Source organism: Pimephales promelas, chromosome 9, assembly GCF_988280905.1.
Source record: "Pimephales promelas chromosome 9, fPimPro1.hap1.1, whole genome shotgun sequence".
NCBI lineage: Eukaryota > Metazoa > Chordata > Actinopteri > Cypriniformes > Leuciscidae > Pimephales > Pimephales promelas.
The window spans coordinates 34,284,420-34,303,289 of record NC_142777.1 but is presented as its reverse complement, the minus strand read 5'-3'; the positions used below and the strand labels follow the sequence as shown (position 1 = coordinate 34,303,289).

At 40.8% G+C, this 18,870-nt stretch overlaps 1 protein-coding gene across 3 annotated transcripts in view; it reads right to left on the bottom strand.

Moving 5' to 3' along the window:
* Positions 1-18,870, bottom strand: part of nrg2b (neuregulin 2b) — a 77,065-nt gene that overhangs the window by 24,994 nt on the left and 33,201 nt on the right. For all 3 annotated transcript variants that reach the window (XM_039649028.2, XM_039649025.2, XM_039649026.2), the window contains exons 2-3: positions 18,380-18,542; positions 14,309-14,427 (exon numbers count right to left, since the gene is read on the bottom strand). In XM_039649028.2, coding sequence (XP_039504962.2) covers positions 14,309-14,427; positions 18,380-18,519 — 259 coding nt within the window. In that variant the 5' untranslated portion in view covers positions 18,520-18,542. The remainder of the gene's footprint in view (positions 1-14,308; positions 14,428-18,379; positions 18,543-18,870) is intronic.

Genomic DNA, 18,870 nt, shown 5'->3' with positions numbered 1-18,870 from the left:
TAGTGCAAAAATTTTATTAAAAAAAATATTTTATATATGCAATAACCATAAGCAACTATACATGTCCTCATATTGTTTTAGAATATAGTTATTTTCTTATTTTAACACAATAGGGTAAGAATGTGTCGAATTACAATAAAAACTCAAGGATATCACAATTGATTAAGACTACTTTGGTTTACTAATTAATGCTGGCTCGATACTGCACAGTTTATACTGCATAGTGCCTATTAAAGTAGTATGTGAAGCAGAATGAATTATAAATGAATGAATAAATGAATGAGGCATTTATATAGCGCATTGTTACACCCAAAACGCATTACAATCATATCATACCCCTCAACCACCACCAGTGTGCAGCATCCACTTCTTCATTATGCAAACAGTTTATTTTACAGTGTCCTTGTTACACGTTACATGTAGTTACTAGAAAAACCATTTAGCATAAACCTGTATGCAAGTACATACAGCTAATTTATATTACTTAAGTAATGTATAATTAATTACACTGTAACAAAGTGTAACCAACATTTCAAACAGTGGTATACTACATTGTTCTCACATGACCTCATTATATTGCATGTTTAATTGAAAGGTGAGAAAAAAACTAACATTTTTATTAGGGTTTGACTAACTTTAGCAGTATGAGTCATGGAAGAGATGTTCAACGTTATTGCTGCAAAAGCGCATTGCATTGTGGCAGAGCTTCTCAAACTGACGTTATGTGCTTTGTGCTCTTTTAGAAGCGGATGTTGACAGACTGTCATGAACACGACTCACGAGTCACAGATTAAGAGAACAGCCTGCAATGCTCGTGTCTGTGGAGAATTGACCAACTCTGATGAAATCCATGGCAACTGACCAAAACAATGTCATTGTTACAGGAAAGTCTTTGAATAATTATGTAAATAGGAATTATACATTCCCCAACAGGTTTGCTGATACGCTATGCAAGTATTTACGGATGCTTTTTCCTGATGACAATAAATAATTTCACACCTATAAAAATTCCACGCCCTCTTCCAACAGCTCTGCTTCGCCAGTCTGAGAACCTCGGCATTGTGGGATGCAGTATTGAACATTGAGCTTTGATGAATATTGCACATTGTGGCAAATATGGTACGTCTGTGAACTTCCAGGGGTCATTTGAAACATCTGAATTTTCTTGTTATGATTTCTTTTTATAATTTATAAAACAAAAATGCCTGTATTTAAAAAAAAAAGATAATGCAGACAAAAGATAAAAATAATAATAATGCCTTAACATATTCAGTTACTTTTTAAGGAAAGAAAATACAATAATACACACACACTGGATTTTATTTAGCATTATCAATAATATTTTAAAGTGGCCTGATTCACTTTAATCTAATTACAAGCAATGTAATAACTTCTTCTGAATATATAATATTTCCATACAGAAAATGTGCATACTGTACATAGTATACATTATATAAAAGTAGAATGCTATTCATGAAAATAGCCAATGTCTAAAGATTGAATGTGTGAATGTGTGTGTTACTGTGAGAGAAACACATATGGCGTGTGCAGAAGAGCTGGGATGTGTTGATTAAAAGGATAATACACCACTGGCAAAATGGCCTTTCAATAAATCTTGGCTGCCTATGAAGCAGAAAGGTGATTTTTTATTTATTTATCTGTGCAATCTGACTGGAGAAAACAAAGAAAAAAGGCTTTTGTCTTTCCTTTTGCCAAATATGTAGGAAAACGTCAACACCCATAATGCACTGGGCATGTTGCCGTCCAAGGCCACTCCCACCAATCTGCTCTGGATATGCTTATATAGCTCAAATACCACCTTACTTTAGTAGGAAATACTTCTTCGTAAACCTTTAGTCCTAATGGTGTCGACTTGTTTTGTTCCCGGGTGGAAGAATTCAAAGGGTAAACGTTTAGCGGGAGTGAGTTACTTTTCTAGTGAAGAATGCAGAGTGTTGTAGGCAGCGGCTAAAAGCTGCAATGAATCATTCTAGAGAACACCATTACTGTAGTCAACATTTCAAACTGGATGACTGTGAACACAGTGCTGTAGGCCTAACGGAGGGGGAAACTGAAAGAACCTGCTGTTCTGTCAGCTATGCCCAACCTCCCGAAGCAAAACGTCGTCTTGTACAAGAAAGCTGTTGCCATAGTGGTCTATTTTTAGCCATAATGTTGTTTAAAGAGTAGGCAAAGTATGATACAATTTTCACTGATACATAATGATACGATATTATACACTGCAATAGCTGTTCTGTTAATAACCCTCTGTCGATCCGACTGCCTAAGTATAATCTGTAGTTTTTACAAAAGCCCTTGAGCCATCAAAAGATGCTTTCGGCAGTGAATATCTCTGTCCAGGCAACATGGAGAACGCGTAAACATTGTTCATTTACATATACTACCGACATTGTAACAATACAAATCAGGTTGAAAATCAGCTAAGTTACACTTTAATATGAGATTCACATATAGTTGCTTTTATTGCACTTCCACCACTCAGACACCGGTGGTGCTATAGAGCTACAGAGTGTGTATTTCTTTATTAGTCCCACAGCCATAGTGATTCTTTCCTCCTGTGTACTAATTAGTAGGGCTGGGCATTGAGACAAATTTCACAATTCGATTCGATTTTGATTCACAAGCTTGCAATTCGATTCGATTTCGATTACGATTCGATTCAATATCGATTATTTTGGATATCAGTTTCAATAAATGGCAAATTTTCTCAAGGGAATCAAATCTCTTAACTAATGCTGTAAACTATGGGAGTCTAGTTGTAGCCTAATATGAAGGTAATAATGAATTGTTTTGTAGCTATACAAACAATTAAATTACACTTTTATTTTTTTTATTTTTATAATAAGAAGATTATATGAAATATAAACATTTAAATGGTGACTGTCTTAAAAACTTGCCAGATTTATTCAAAAATGCATTAAATATTGAAGAACATTTAAGATTATAATGCATATGTAAAATATTGTATATATTTAGCAAAATGCTCCTCTCTAGAGTTATTTTTTCTAGCTGACTAAAAGAGTTGATGTGGGTTTTCTGAGGTAAATATGACGATACATGACATTGATTACAAGCTGTTTAACTGACGTCTTTCCACGGTTGAAACGCTGATTGAGTGAATCAATGTGACATGATACGGATTTCGATAAGTTGTACTCTATCTTTTAACACACTTTCAGATGCTCATTCATGTTTATTTCGCGCTGTGACTGGTATTATTAACCCGGAAGAGAGATCAGCGCTGCTGCTTCTCTAGAGCTGCACCAGAGCGATCTCACGCCACAGCGTCAAAACCTTATTTATGTTTTTGAATTTCTAAAGAAAATGGACGTAATTTGAAAATTGAGACTTTGTTTCATATCAATAGTAACAAATGACAAAGATTATTGCGATTTTTTGGATGCGTGCAGCCGCGATACTTGTATGAATGTCCCATTCATTCAAATGAAACAGGATGACTAATCGATTCTTGAGATTTAAGAATCGATATCGGTTCGTAAAAAGAGAATCGATTAATATCGAGAAATCGATATTTATTACCCAGCCCTACTAATTAGTGACGTCAAAGTGAGCCAACTAAAAGTTCTAGTGCCATAAAGTCACTCCAGTCACGCATCTGATCACATCACAGTAAATCTGGCTCCTCACAGCTCAGGCAGAGATTCAAGCAAACGCACCTGATCCAATCCTACTTCACAGTAATTGTAAGTTGCCAAAATTTGTGGTTTGTATGGTATTAATTAGCATGATGTGCTACTTTCGATAGCAAACTTTCATCTATATATGCATTCTACTCCTTCATCGATTGTCTCGCAAAAACACCCATGCAGATATGATGGCTATATTGCAATTGCAGACAATTGTGAGATCCGATCACAATGCATTTTACACTTGTCTTTTCAGTGAGCATGTTTACATATACACCAATATGCTGATAACAACCAAAACTCAGTTTACCGGATTTATCGATTTACCGGTTTATCTGCAAATCAATAACCCTGGCAAGACACGTTTACAAGACACGTAAAAAAAAAACAAAATTTCCTAGTGGTGACGTGAAAACATAAGCATCCGCGTGTTTTGCTCTGTGAGCTGTAATGTTAAATAAAGCATTAAAAACCAGAGTATTTCAAAACGTCAGCAGGAAACTTGCAAAAAACTCATTCTCCTCTCGTATTTGAAGTTTCTTCAACTGTACCACTTGTCCATAGGGATGCACTAGATGATTTTTTAGATTATTTATATTTTTTATATTTTCTGGGTTAAAAAAAGTCTGAGTTTGCAATATATTTCTCCTCCCCTACCACAAAACTCTTGCTGTGGCTGGATGCGCTTAAATGTGCCGTATAAGGACACTTTTCAGTCAAATATCACACAGGTAAAATCGGGGTAATGGACAAAAATGTCGATTTACCGATTTAACATGTTTTCATGACCACATTCGTTATCGGCTTATTAAGCATTATCAGGTTAAGAACGTGCATGTAAACGCACTCAATGTGTAGGTGGACAACATCCGGATACAGGTTGCATGTCAATGCCAAGTGTAAACCAGTCTTAATACAATATATGGATGTAATTATGTGACGTAACTAATGTGAGGTAGCAGTCAGACACCACTTCGGTGAGACCACATGGAGTGATCTAGAACTGGACAGCCCACCACCTGAGCCCTGCCATTTCATAATGAGCTAATTAACTCATTAACATGCACACACAAACACACAGCACAGCAGAGAGAGAGAGAAAGAGAGAGAGAACAAAGGGGCATCAAGTGAGAAAGAGATACTGTATGTCTCAGAGCACAATAGCCCATGTCTCTAAAGGTCACACATCACTCCAGTTGGAAATGGAGGAGAGCAGAACATATTGCCTCTAACATTCAACCTTACATCTGTCTCAAGCATATGTCCTCTTCTCGGCAGTGACAGCTTGTGTGCTATCGTGCCACTATGTTATTAGCCTGTAACAGTTTCATGTGAGACACACAAAGTGGTCAAATCCCTTTTGTGCCTAAGTCAGTTCAATATTTAGATATGCATCATATAATATTGGAGATATGTGCAGGTCCAGATTTACTAAACAGGGCAAATTAGGAGATGGTCGTCACTGCAGAACACAAAATCCAGGGGGAGGAGTTGGATCCAGATCCAACTCCTCCCTCCTTACTTATACATAAACCTACTCATCTCCACCCCGATCCCTAACCCCACCCCTAAACCTACCCATCTCCGCCCCTGATCCCTAACCCCACCCATCTACACCCCCGACCCTTAACCCCACCCCTAAACCTACCCATCTACACCCCCGATCCTTAACCCCACCCCTAAACCTACCCATCTACACCCCCGATCCTTAACCCCACCCCTAAACCTACCCATCTCCGCCCCCTGATCCCTAACCACACCCCTTAACCTACCCATCTTCACCCCCTGATCCCTAACCCCACCCCTAGTCCTACCCATCTCCACCCCCGATCCCTAACCCCTGATCTCTAACCCCACCCATCTCCACCCACAATCCTTAACTCCACCCCTAAACCTACCCTTCCACCCCCTGATCCCTAACCACACCCCAAGTCCTACCCATCTCCACCCCCGATCCCTAACCCCTGATCCCTAACCCCACCCATCTCCACCCCGATCCTTAACCCTACCCCTAAACCTACCCATCTCCACCCCTGATCCTTAACCCCACCCCTAAACCTACCCATCTCCACCCCTGATCCTTAACCCCACCGCTAAACCTACCCATCTCCGCCCCATGATTCCTAACCCCACCCATCTCCACCTCCGATCCTTAACCCCACCCCTAAACCTACCCATCTCCGCCCCCTGATTCCTAACTACACCCCTTAAACTACCCATCTCCACCCCCTGATCCCTAACCCCACCCCTAGTCCCACCCATCTCCACCCCTGATCCTTAACCCCACCCTTAAACCTACCCATCTCCGCCTCCTGATTCCTAACCCCACCCCTAAACTTACCCATCTTTGCCCCGATCCCTAACCACACCCCTTAAACTATCCATCTCCTCCCCCTGATCCCTAACCCCACCCCTAGTCCCACCCATCTCCACCCCTGATCCTTAACCCCACCCTTAAACCTACCCATCTCCGCCTCCTGATTCCTAACCCCACCCCTAAACCTACCCATCTCTGCCCCGATCCCTAACCCCACCCCTAAACCTACCCATCTCCACCCCCTGATCCCTAACCCCACCCCTAGTCCTACCCATCTCCGCCCCATGATTCCTAACCCCACCCATCTCCACCTCCGATCCTTAACCCCACCCCTAAACCTACCCATCTCTGCCCCGATCCCTAACCCCACCCCTAAACCTACCCATCTCCACCCCCTGATCCCTAACCCCACCCCTAGTCCTACCCATCTCCACCCCCTGATCCCTAACCCCACCCCTAAACCTACCCATCTCCGCCCCATGATTCCTAACCCCACCCATCTCCACCTCCGATCCTTAACCCCACCCCTAAACCTACCCATCTCCGCCCAGATTCCTAACCACACCCCTTAAACTATCCATCTCCACCCCCTGATCCCTAACCCCACCCCTAGTCCCACCCATCTCCACCCCTGATCCTTAACCCCACCCTTAAACCTACCCATCTCCGCCTCCTGATTCCTAACCCCACCCCTAAACCTACCCATCTCCACCCCCTGATCCCTAACCCCACCCCTAGTCCTACCCATCTCCACCCCCTGATCCCTAACCCCACCCCTAAACCTACCCATCTCCGCCTCCTGATTCCTAACCCCACCCCTAAACCTACCCATCTCCACCCCCTGATCCCTAACCCCACCCCTAGTCCTACCCATCTCCACCCCCTGATCCCTAACCCCACCCCTAGTCCTACCCATCTCCCCCTACCCACTCCAATCTCATAAAAACGCTGATGGGAATGGAAAGTTCTGTGTGTGATACTTACAAAATGCGTAAATTAAAGATACACAGACGCAGCCATGTTCATTTCCATTATGACCAATGCAATCTACAAAGAGCAGCGCAAATTAGTGTAGGGTTGCAAACAAGCAAACCCTATGATAATCAGGTGCGGGTAATCTACTAACAACACAGAAGCAGCAAGTTAAAAATGACATGGCTGGACAAATAATATGTTTCTTCCAAATAAATGAACACGGGTGGAGAAAAAGCTTTCCCTTCTATCACAACTGTATGTTCTCTGCGGCTCCTCCTCAACTATCATAGCCACGTCAAGCGCCAAATCGGTTAATCCCCAACATTAAATAATGCCGCATTGAATTGACTACCACAAACCTTAGTAAATCACGTTGCTTGATTCATTAATATACTCTCCTCCCATAAATCTTGTGTCTGAGAGGTAAACTTCAATATGCATATGCAATAAGGTCAGAAAATATCTATCCGTGCCTTTTCAATGCTGATTCTTCACTGGCATCTTTAGCAAATCCTGACAGTACTTTTTTTCTAAGGTCAACCGAGGGTTTGTGGCTGTTAAATCTGGCTCTTAATGTTCAAATTGAAATCCACTATACTCTCTTTATTAAAAATTCAGATTCAGCCATCACAAATGGCAATTGATCCCAACTAAAAAAGCATTAATATCCATTGAACTGAACGTGCACAGTGAAGCGTTACTACTGGAGGAAAAGATTTGTACTTTACAAAAGGAGGTAGCTTTTGACTTGAGGTAGCAAACAGGATACGGAATTGCAATGTGAATTTGTTAAAGTACAACTTCAGATTCATAGCAGCAGTTTTTTTTAAACAGATTGATAGATTATTATGACTAAAAGACAATAATGTTGATCAGGTGCTGCACTGGCAGTGCATCTGTTCTCCGCTTTAAATAGATCCAGAGAGAGGCTTTTAAAGACTGCACATATTTCCCTCCGTCCCGTAGTCCATCCTGGTGTGGCAGGATATTAGCTCCATTAGCCTTGGCTCTGAGCCGACGGATGGATGCGGACAGGCAGGAGAACATGATTCACACCCCAGCAAGGGGGGGTCGCGGGGAAGGCCGTAAGTCACACGGGGGCCTGTACGGGGCCGCTGATCCACTCTACTCAACCAGGCGCCGATCAATGACATCGAACCCCTTACAGGCTCTAGCCATTCAGACAGCATTCACAGACATGTCCACGGCGAGAGCGATCACATGCACGCAGAGACACACACATGCACACACTGCAGAACTGCATGCAGGGGGAGCAGAATGGATGGAGAGACAGGCTAATGAAGAGGGGAGTAAATGGAAGTGGAGGAATGGGGGATTTGAAGGAGACAGATTATCAGGAAGGAGAGCCACTGACGGGAAAGGGGGTTAAAAAAGAGGGTTCGTACTATAAAGTGCTGCTGAAAGAAAGTGTGTATACTGTTCATTTGCACAGAAGAGTTTTTGAATGCATTTACTATATATATATATAATTTGACAAAAATTTTATTGTGAAATTAGTTGGTCTGCATTAAAACAATGAGTGAATTCTGCATGCCACAATGCAATACACTCGACCAGATCTTTTCCGTTTCCAGTGTGTTTGAATGAAATGGAATAATTGGATGCTGAATTACTAACGTGAAAAACGGTTTGAACCGTTTACTGTTGCATACAGCATACTTTTTCACAAACTATTTCATAAACCATAGACAGTATCCAGTACCGGAGCAGGGGTGGAGGCAGAGCAGCGAGCGCAGGAGTGTGTTTCATGGCATCAGACTCATTTAGCTAAAGCAGTGCTGAGCTCTGGTCAGTGGACTCATTCCTCATTTATCTCAATAGTAACACTGGATCCAGAGTCATCAATTTAATATGACCCGTGTCCATGTGCCTTTGTGAGATTCACTCATTCAGATGCATGATAAGGAATCTGCAATGCATTTTATTTCCATTATGTATTTCTGACTTGAATAAAGTATGCACTGCCAAATAATGCAGTGTGCCACATTTTATTCACCAAGATTAGATAGGGGGCAGTTGTGGCCTAAAAGTTAGAGAGTCAGACTGGTGAGGTGCCCTTGAGCAAGACACCTAACCCCCAATCACTCCCCAGGCGCTGCAGTGGATAGCTGCCCTGTGTGTGTGTGTGTGTTCACTAGTACCATATAGTACTTTCACTTTCACTTAGATTGGAAATGGTGACTGTTAGGCTGTGATATTATTAGTTTATCTGACTCTAAGGCAGAATTTACATTATGTTAGAGACTAAAGAAATTATTTATTGTGATAATATAATGATTAAGATTATAAAAGCAGGCATTTTTATCTCGAAATTATGTGCTCTTATGAATCCTGCAAAATTAGACCAGGGCCATTTATTAAACATATAGGCTACCTGTAGTTCACCCAAAAATTTAAATGCTGTCATGCTACAATGAATGTTAATGCTACTTTTCTCCTTACAACCATAAAGGTCCAAAAAGGATAAAACAATATCATAAAACGAGCATAAAAGTAATCTATAAAACTCATTTGCTATATTCCAAATCTTCTAAAACCATATACAATAAAGTTTTGAAAGAAATGAATACTTTTATTCAGCAAGGACGCACTAAACTGTAAACATTAAAGACATTTACTGTATAATGCTGCTCTTTCCTGTTAAAGAATCAGTTTTCACAAAAATGAAGCAGCACAACTGTTTTTATATAAATCAAGGATCATGTGACACTGAAGACCGGAGCAATGGCTTTCATTTAAAATAGAAATCTTTTGTAATAATATTTAAATAATGGCACCTCTCTGAATATGTTATTAAATATGGCAATGTATTTGGTCTTGACTAACCGTGTTACGCTGCTGAGCAAGTATGGACACGCTACTGTTAATAGATACACAGACACACTGCTGCGAGAGTGTAAGATATGCTGCTGCTGGATGAATAGATATACATTAACCCTGTAGCAGATGGCTTACGGACTAGAGCCAGACCGATATATCGGCCGATATTAGGCATTTTCTAAAATATCGATATCGGCAGTTAAAATGGCCGATAAATGAATATTTCAAAAATAAAATAAAAATGGACGAATCACGCAGCTTATAACTATAAGGCAATGTAGGGGCTAATTATTATTTTATTTATCAGAACTTTAATATATTTTGATGTTCCTCTGTTCTGTTGTGACAATAGAAACAAGTTTCTTTTTAAAATGCATTATCATATTATTTTAGTTAAAACTCATAAATAACTACAAATAACTAATGTTAGGGAAATCTGTCAATATTTTGTTGTGCGTTTCTGAAATAATAATAATAATAATAATAATAATAATATTATCGGCCGATATATCGGAATATCGGATTTTAAAACCAACAAATATTTGTATCGGTATCGGCCTTCAAAATTCTTTATCGGTCTGGCTCTATTACGGACTACTTTAATGGCCATTTTATGATACTTTTTGGACCTTGACCCTCAACTTTCTTCTTAAGGGGAAACACAACATTACCTTACACAAAATTTGTACAGTTTTGAAATGACATGAGGAGGAGTACATGACAGCCTTTTTATCTTCGGGTGCACTGTTCCTTTAAGAGCACAAACAGGGTCAATTGTGGTTGCGGCTGTGTGTGTGTGTGTTTTGCGTTAAGTATACTTGGCTCTTGTATCTGACAGGCTCTTGGCATCGCAGCTGAAAAATTCAGAGGCCAGAGTCCAGCTGGGTCTCACGTCACACACAAACATATATACACAAAGATGTAAACACACACCTCTCCTAAATGACCCGTCTTCAAGGACGTTCTGCTTTAGCTTGCGCAGTTTTTGTCCTGTTTTAGCTCTATGCTCTCAAATACTGCATAGATACTACCCTGGTGACCCCCCATATGGCCAGTAGAGCATCTCTTCCTCTCTTTCTCTTTGTCTCTCCGGTGTCTGTGCTGTTATATATAGCTGATATCTGTGCACTTATGGACTGAAATGCTTGCTGTTCCTGGAGTGCAGAATCTGCCAAAATGACACAGTTTATCTTCATTAAGCACAGAGAGTTTTCTGCAACAATCCACTGTACACACACACACACACACAGAGAGCGAGAGAGAACATGTAAACACAAGCACCATGCGTGACGCAAGTGTTTTTTGCTAGTTTCAGCCAGACGCAGTTAACATTTTCATGTCTAGTGTGTAGGAATAGCAAATGCATGTGGGTGAGCTGGTCTGAAACCGAGGTGTGTTCAGGCGCATTGGATGCGTGTTGCTATTTTGAGGCAACTGAAATAGACTGCACCACTGACCAACAAAAACCTGGTCTAAAGTCAATGGCGCAATATTGTTTTTGTAATTTTAAAGAGGCCGCCTTAGTAATATGCGCCTATAAGCAGGTCTACAACCGACGTACACTTTGTCCCGTAGATGGTCTGCTTGCACGCTTTATTAACCTTGCGCTCAGTTTTTCCACATGCATGGTGCGAGCGCAACTGGTTTTAAAGGGAATGGGAGATGAGACTCTGATTGGTTTATTGGACGTTACGCCCAAAACACACCCATTACTTATTAAAGGGGTAATGAACTGAGAAATCTAATTTTCCTCGAGCTTTTGACATCTAAGAGGTCATCATATTATAAGAATATCCTGTAAGTTTCAGAACTGAAAACGTCCTTGTTATTCCAATAAAAGCTTTTATTGACACCAGACTCAGCAAACGACTCGCTTTTCAAAGTGGGGAACTATGACATCAAAGAGGATAAAACAACACCTCCGCAGAAGAAGATCATCGACGCCTACTTCAACACGGCCCAGTTTAGCCCCGCCCACCGATTCGCGCATTACTAATAATAGCTAAATAACATAGATGCCTACCTCGTGATGACAAACCGAATCGATCTACCGAGCAATACAAAATATTGTGCAGTGCCTGGTTGTGGAAGACAGTCGCTGCATAAGCTTCCTCTGGATTCCAATAGGACTGCTTGGATAAACTTTATTTTTAATGACGTTCCAGCTGATGAGGTAAAACATTGTCCGTCTGTTCGCTTCATTTCACTGAGGATTGTTTTGTAAACAAGACTGGATTTGCAGACCGATGAAGAGTAAAGAACTGTGCTGCGCCGTCTATACTGGATCTGACAGGAATTGTGCGACACACGGACTCTGGGTCGAACATGTATGGGCGAATTCTGGGTGCCATTTTCAACATTGGACGTTTTCAAAACAATTCGAGTTGACGAGTGAGTTGAAACTCATTATAATATGCAAAACTGTTATCCACTCACAGCAGTGGGCGTTTACTTCCAAGTCTTCAGTGCGAGACGCCCATAAAAACCCAGCGTTTTTGAGCTTTAGGGTAGAAAATAGCCTAAATGATTCATTTTGATGTTTTTGAATGTAAAAACCAAGCGAACGTCATAAGTTGACCTCAGACAACAATATAATAAAATTTAAAAAGCCAGTTCATGACCCCTTTAAGAGAATATCGGCAACCCTTTTAGACCATGCGCCGTGTGCGCCGACCATTTTTCCTGTCGTTAAAATAGCAAAGTGGATAGATCGTTAAAATAGGGCCCTTTCTTTTTATCTCTCACACTCATCCTGAAAGGACTTTTTACCTTTCACAGTGACTTAACTACATAATAGATCTCAGATTATTAAATAAGCCAATTACTTCTCAGAACACAGGCGCACACACACACCCACACACACACACATTTATTAATTCATTGGGGAAAAACACAGGTAAATGAGCTTGCATTAATTCAGTTAATTCAGGGATTCTCAAACTTTTTTGTAAGTCAGTCACCTTTAAAATATTTTTGAAGTACCAGTCTGGAATTTTAAGTTAATATTTAATTCATCTATCTATCTATCTATCTATCTATCTATCTATCTATCTATCTATCTATCTATCTATCTATCTATCTATCTATCTATCTATCTATCTATCTATCTATCTATCTATCTATCTATCTATCTATCTATCTATCATTATTAAATAATAATTATAATTAGGGCTTTATTTGATTAATCATGAATCCCCAAATAATTCTATCATTTCTTTTACTCACTAACTCACTCATTCATTTTTCTTGCTCCTCCATTCATTCAGTGTCCATGAGACTCTGCTGACACATCAGATAATGGAGGGGTTTGGTGGAGAGCTGGAGGACAACGTTGAGAGAGAGAGAAAGACCCTATATCTCAAACCACTCAACCATTACTGCCCTTAAGATGGGCTGGATGGAGCTCGCATTAGTTACACACACACACACACACACACACACACAGTCACGGCACATCAAACGCCTCCAGCTGATGTGATATACTCTAGAGACTAAAGCAGGAGGGGAGATCGGTAAGTAAAACAGCAGATGAGAGAGGTGTGTTATCTTACTGTACAAACGTACAAACCAGACCCGGGGTCGATTGCATTGAATGTTTTGACTAGTCTTACAAGTTAGTTATCAAAAAAAAATACAAAAAACATACGAGTCTGGCCATACATTTTTTTTAGTCAGTTACATGAAAAGGCACATGTAGATTAGTCTAATTTGAGTCTGAAGAGTAAGAGTGAATAGCCCTAACTAAATGCTAGTTGGTCAGACTAGTTCTTAAGAAACAATCTTAACTTTACAGCTACTTTACAGCTTTATGTTTATTGTTTATGCATCTGCCCCCTGAATGCTGCCTCAAATCCTGTGTCCTATCTATGACCTGATGGTCTATAAAACAGGCAAAACCATCCTATAGATTTACACTAAGGAAAGACTCAAGCCTTATCAAGAGTTTTGAATTGGGCCACTAAGCGAGGAACTAAGCAACCACACACAACACCCTAGTAACCACCTACAATACCCTAGCAATCACCTTGCAACAGCCTAACAAGCACTCACAGTTAGATTTACACAGGCAAAAACACAACAGTTGGAAATCATTAGGAAGGAATTTCATTATTCTTGTTCCAAATCTGATTCTTTACTCTTAACAGTTGTATTAATGAAGTGCATTTGAGGAAGAAATACTTTAGGGGTAAAAAGAAATGCTGTTATTATTGCATTTACTGCCCTCATCGGTTTGTTTCCAAATGCTGAGATCATTAAAAAAAGAGAAGATAAAATGAATCTGAAATTAATGTAACCTAATTCTTATCTTTCATATCTGACAAGAACATCTGTAAGTGCAACATAAAGACAGGCCCATTGTGCTCTCACTGCACGCGTGTCTATATCAGAGTACAGACATCTTACAAAGCACATGTGCTGTAGGGGATCTGTCCCATGATGAGCAGGAGCACTGGTCTCCTGTGACTCTCAGACGTTTGCAATGAGAGGGAAATAATGGAGCTCTTACTGCTTTGGACGCTGACGTAGCTGGTGGCGTTCTCTCTGCCCAGCGAGTTCTCCGCCACACAGGTGTAGTTCCCAGAATCCTCCTGTCTCACTCTGCTGATGTGAAGCTTTGAGTTTTTCCTGCACATAAACAGCCAAGACACAAAGAAAGAGAGAAATGGAAAAACGTGAGGGTATGCGAAAACTACGAAAACCCAGAAAATGGAGAAAAGGAGGTAAAGAAAAAAAGGCTAGGTTTCCAACGCTCTGTTTGGAAACGTGCAATGGAACGGCACTTTGGAAACTGGTTCGGAAATCCCAGCAATTCTGCCAAGAACACACACTCATGCCAGCACACAAAATGAGTTAAAGGAAAGCAAAGTTGCATCACATGATAGAAAACCATGATATAAAACCTGTGCAGCTTCAACTGATCATCAAATCGAACAAATCTTTTTTCGAGTCAATGACTCGGAAAAAGATTTGTTCGTTTCGATGAACGAGTTCGAACAGGAGAGTCACAAACGCGCATCACAGAACAGAGCAAGGCGACCATTTGAGCTTATAAAACTTAAACTTTTTAATCTATTTTTTCTTTCTTTTGCTAGATAAGACCCTTATTCATCGTCTGGTGTCGTTTAAAGCCCTTTGAAGCTGCACTGAACTCTCATTTGGACCTTGAACCGTTTGGTTCCCATTGAAGTCCATTATATGGAGAAAATCCTGGAATGTTTTCATCAAAAACCTTAATTTCTTTTCGACTGAAGAAAGAAAGACGTGGACATCTTAGATGACATGGGGGTAGGGTTGGGTATCGAGAATCGAGTATCGATTGGAACCGAGACTAACTTTTCGTTTTTCCCGGAATCGTTCAAAAGTAAAAATTTAGATTCCTAGTTTCGATATTCACAGTCCGCCGAGCGGAAGAAGAAACCGCTGAACACCAACGAAGAAGCGTCTACCGGAAGTGTTGGCATAACCACGCGAGTCGAACATGAGTAGCTGACGTCGGCGGTCCAAAGTGTGGCTTCACTTTTCTAAAAATAACGAAATCTCGGCAAAATGCAAAATTTGTGACAAAATAAGTATTTTTACAGAAGGAGTATTTCCTTCAGAAAGGCCGTTGGTTAGCAAGGTTAGCTAAACTTTTTTGACCCTGCCTCTTAAAAGAATCGGAATCGAGAATCGTTAGGAACCGGAATCGAAACAAGGAATCGGAATCGGAATCAGAATCGTTCAAATTCAAACGATACCCAACCCTACATGGGGGTGAGTAAATTATCAGCAAAAGTTGTTTTTTTTTTAAAGTGAACTACTCCTTTAAACAATAAAGCTTTTATGGTTGGAACTCGGAGATACAGAGTAGGAATATCCCACACCTGACTTTGGATGCAAAATTCAGGCAAGGATTAGGTTTAGCCCTGCCTTTTTGATAGGAACGTTGTTCCAGGACCAACAAAGGATGTCGGTCCAGGAATCTGTCCTGCTTGGCTTCATCACATCGTGCGTGGGGTCTCTAGTGTGATCTCTCAGCCCTGCATGTGGACAGCTCATTAGAGGAGTAAAGCTCTTGAAGGATCACATTTCGGAGCAGAACGCACGGAAAACGGCAGCTAGTGTATCATCTTCTGTCCTTACTTTACCTCCATCATTATTAAACCATCCCTGTCCACGCTGTCAGCTCTTCCACTCACAGTTCATTGGAGTAAGTGTGTGTACGGATGCAAGCGCATGTCTCTGTGACTGTGGATCTGCAGATTCAGCACACACACATTTGCAAAATTACACAAGGGGCCAGTGAACAGGCAATCCTGTTAGAGTGATCTGCTTTCTGTGGAAACGTGCACCTCAGCACTTTTTGTCAGAGAACCGACGTGTTACGGAATGCCCTGAAATCTCCCGTATGTTTCCCGCCCTGCGGTCCCAGTATATTGAACGGCTACTGTACATACGCGCTGATGCCGACATGCGGACTGAATGTACAGCTACTCGTACACTATTGATTTGTGTTACGGATGGCTAAATGACATTGATGCAATGTTACAGCAACATGCACAGCTCAGCAATTTTTTTTAATCCCTTTGTAAAATCCAATTTTATAAAACGCTGCAGTCCCATATATCAAGGCATTTGCATGATTATGTAATTCTCACTGAAGACTAGTTTATCTAGACCCCAAGTGTCTAAAACTTAGTCATATGTTTTTATTTTATTTTATTCCGTTCTCCACCTACAGACGCCTATGAGGGAAACATTGCGTGTTTGGGCCCACACACTCTCCCCTCAGACACGCAGGCATCCCACGGTCCCATCGCGAGAGGAAAGCAAGGACGGGAAATTACCCACAATAACCCGATGGAGCTTTCTGCTAAAATTCGGCAGAGAAGAATCTGTCACTCATTCTGACCCAAAAATTAAAACACTGCCATCATTTACTCAACATCATGTCATTCCAAACCTGTATGACTTTCTTTATTTAACATAAACTTAATATTACAACCTACACCTGCACAAAATTATGTGAACAGATGAGTAAACTAAACTGGGGTCGTATTTATTGTTTTTTGCTCTCCATTAGGCACGGCTCTATTTGTTGTGTTAGGATGACACATTTTTAAAAAAAAATGACTTTCTTTAAAGCCTAGTTATTTTAGGCTGGCCTGCCTCAGTGGTCTAACAGTGCTTGTCAATGTCAAAATGATGGCCAATCAGATCAAAGAGGGCGGGGCTTCCTGTTCACTGAAGACCAGCACCAATAGAGAGCCTAAGTCCCGCCCCTCCGCTTCCGGCTCATGGGACCTTATTTCGGAAAAATATGAATGGTAGTCAATGGCGAGAGACAACTTGTCTTTTTATTCCGTCTGAACTGTGCCCTCAATTACACATATGATGTTTGTCAATTTAAAAGATAATTCAATAAGTCAAAAACGTCACAGTTTGTCATAAAAGAGAAGAGTAACATTTAGTTTTATGTGAAAATCGCTCTATGAACTACATCTCCCAGGAAGCGAAACAACGAGCGAGATCCGCTGCTCGTGTGTGTGCAGTCTGGTACAACACACTCAGGTATGACGGCGTAACGTTGCGATTATAACGTAAGACTATTGAAACAATGACAGACAATAGCCTCAGTAAAGTTAGCTTCATTCGTTGAGAGAAAATGTGTGCCTTTGGGGTTTGTAGTCTTTGTAATTACGTATTTTCACAGTCTTATACCTCAATGGTTTTACATCAAACTGCGACTTTCTTTACTTTAAAATGTATCTTTTTAATTGGCAAACATCATATGTGTAATTCAGGGCACAATTCAAACGAGATCAAAATATTTGTTGTCTCTCGCCATTGACTACCATACAATATTTTTCCGAAATATGATCCCATGGTGGTCGACCGGAAGGGGAGGGACTTAGGCTCTCTATTGCCCTACGGTATGGCTAAGCCACGCCCTCAAACACGATGAGCCAATCACAGTGCGCAGCTAACCCAATACACTCGGACATTCTCTGCTTCCACGTCCATTGAAATGCATTGCAGTCAGTCAGTTTTCTTTGTTTTTTTTCCTGTCATTTTAAGTTTAAAATGGTCAAACGGTGTGAAGAAATCGCTTGCTGCACCTTTAATACCCGACTGGAATGTGCCGGCAATATGCGAAAGTGCAAATAAGGAGGGATACATTTCTGTCTATTTCTCACACAAAGCTATTATATGGTTGCGGGAGATTTGGATTCTAGTGCACAAGTCATTTGGACTAATTTAGGGCTCGGCAGCATTCTGTCACTATGCTTTCGTTATATGAAAAAGGGCAGTGTGAATATTCATCATAATTTCATAAAGAAACAAAATCATACAGGTTTGGAACAACATAAGAGCGAGTAAATGATGAAAGAGTTTTCATTTTGTGTGAACTGCTCCTGTCTGCATCTCTCTCCCTTCTGCAAATCTCTCAGTCTATTTACAAACTGGGACAATCTTCTGCTCGAGTTGATGGGAGATGTATTTTTAATACCTCTGATGCCAAGAATAGTTCTGCCAACGTATGAGTAGTGTGTTTGCTTGTGCATCTGTGTGTGTGTGTGTGTTTGATGGGTCTTACTTATTGGATTTGATTTTGACGTCTTTCCTCTTGCGGAGCTGGCTGCCATCTTTGTACCAGTTGAAGGAGGGGCTCGGGTTGCCCACGGCTTCACACTTGAGTGTCAACTTTTTACCTTCCAGGAGCCACTGAGAATCCATGGGCTTCACCTTCGGAGCTGACGCTACAGATGGAAAAAACAGACAGAGAGTGAGTGGAAAAAGAAAAGAAAAAAAAAGCAGGTTTCCCCTAAGGACGATAAAGCACATGTCCCCCCCCCCCCCCCCTTTAATATCTTGTAGACAGCAACGAGATGCTTCTGCTTTGATTTATGCTGATTTTAATATATCTGATATCATGAAAATCTTCATTATCCGAAGGAATTTATGAGAAACATCTGAGACAAAAGCTTACTTCAGGATTTAGCATTAAGCTTTGTATTAGTAGAAAACCTGTAGAGTATTTTCGAATTACCGTGCTTTCCACCCTCATATCCCGCTGAGACGAGAGAT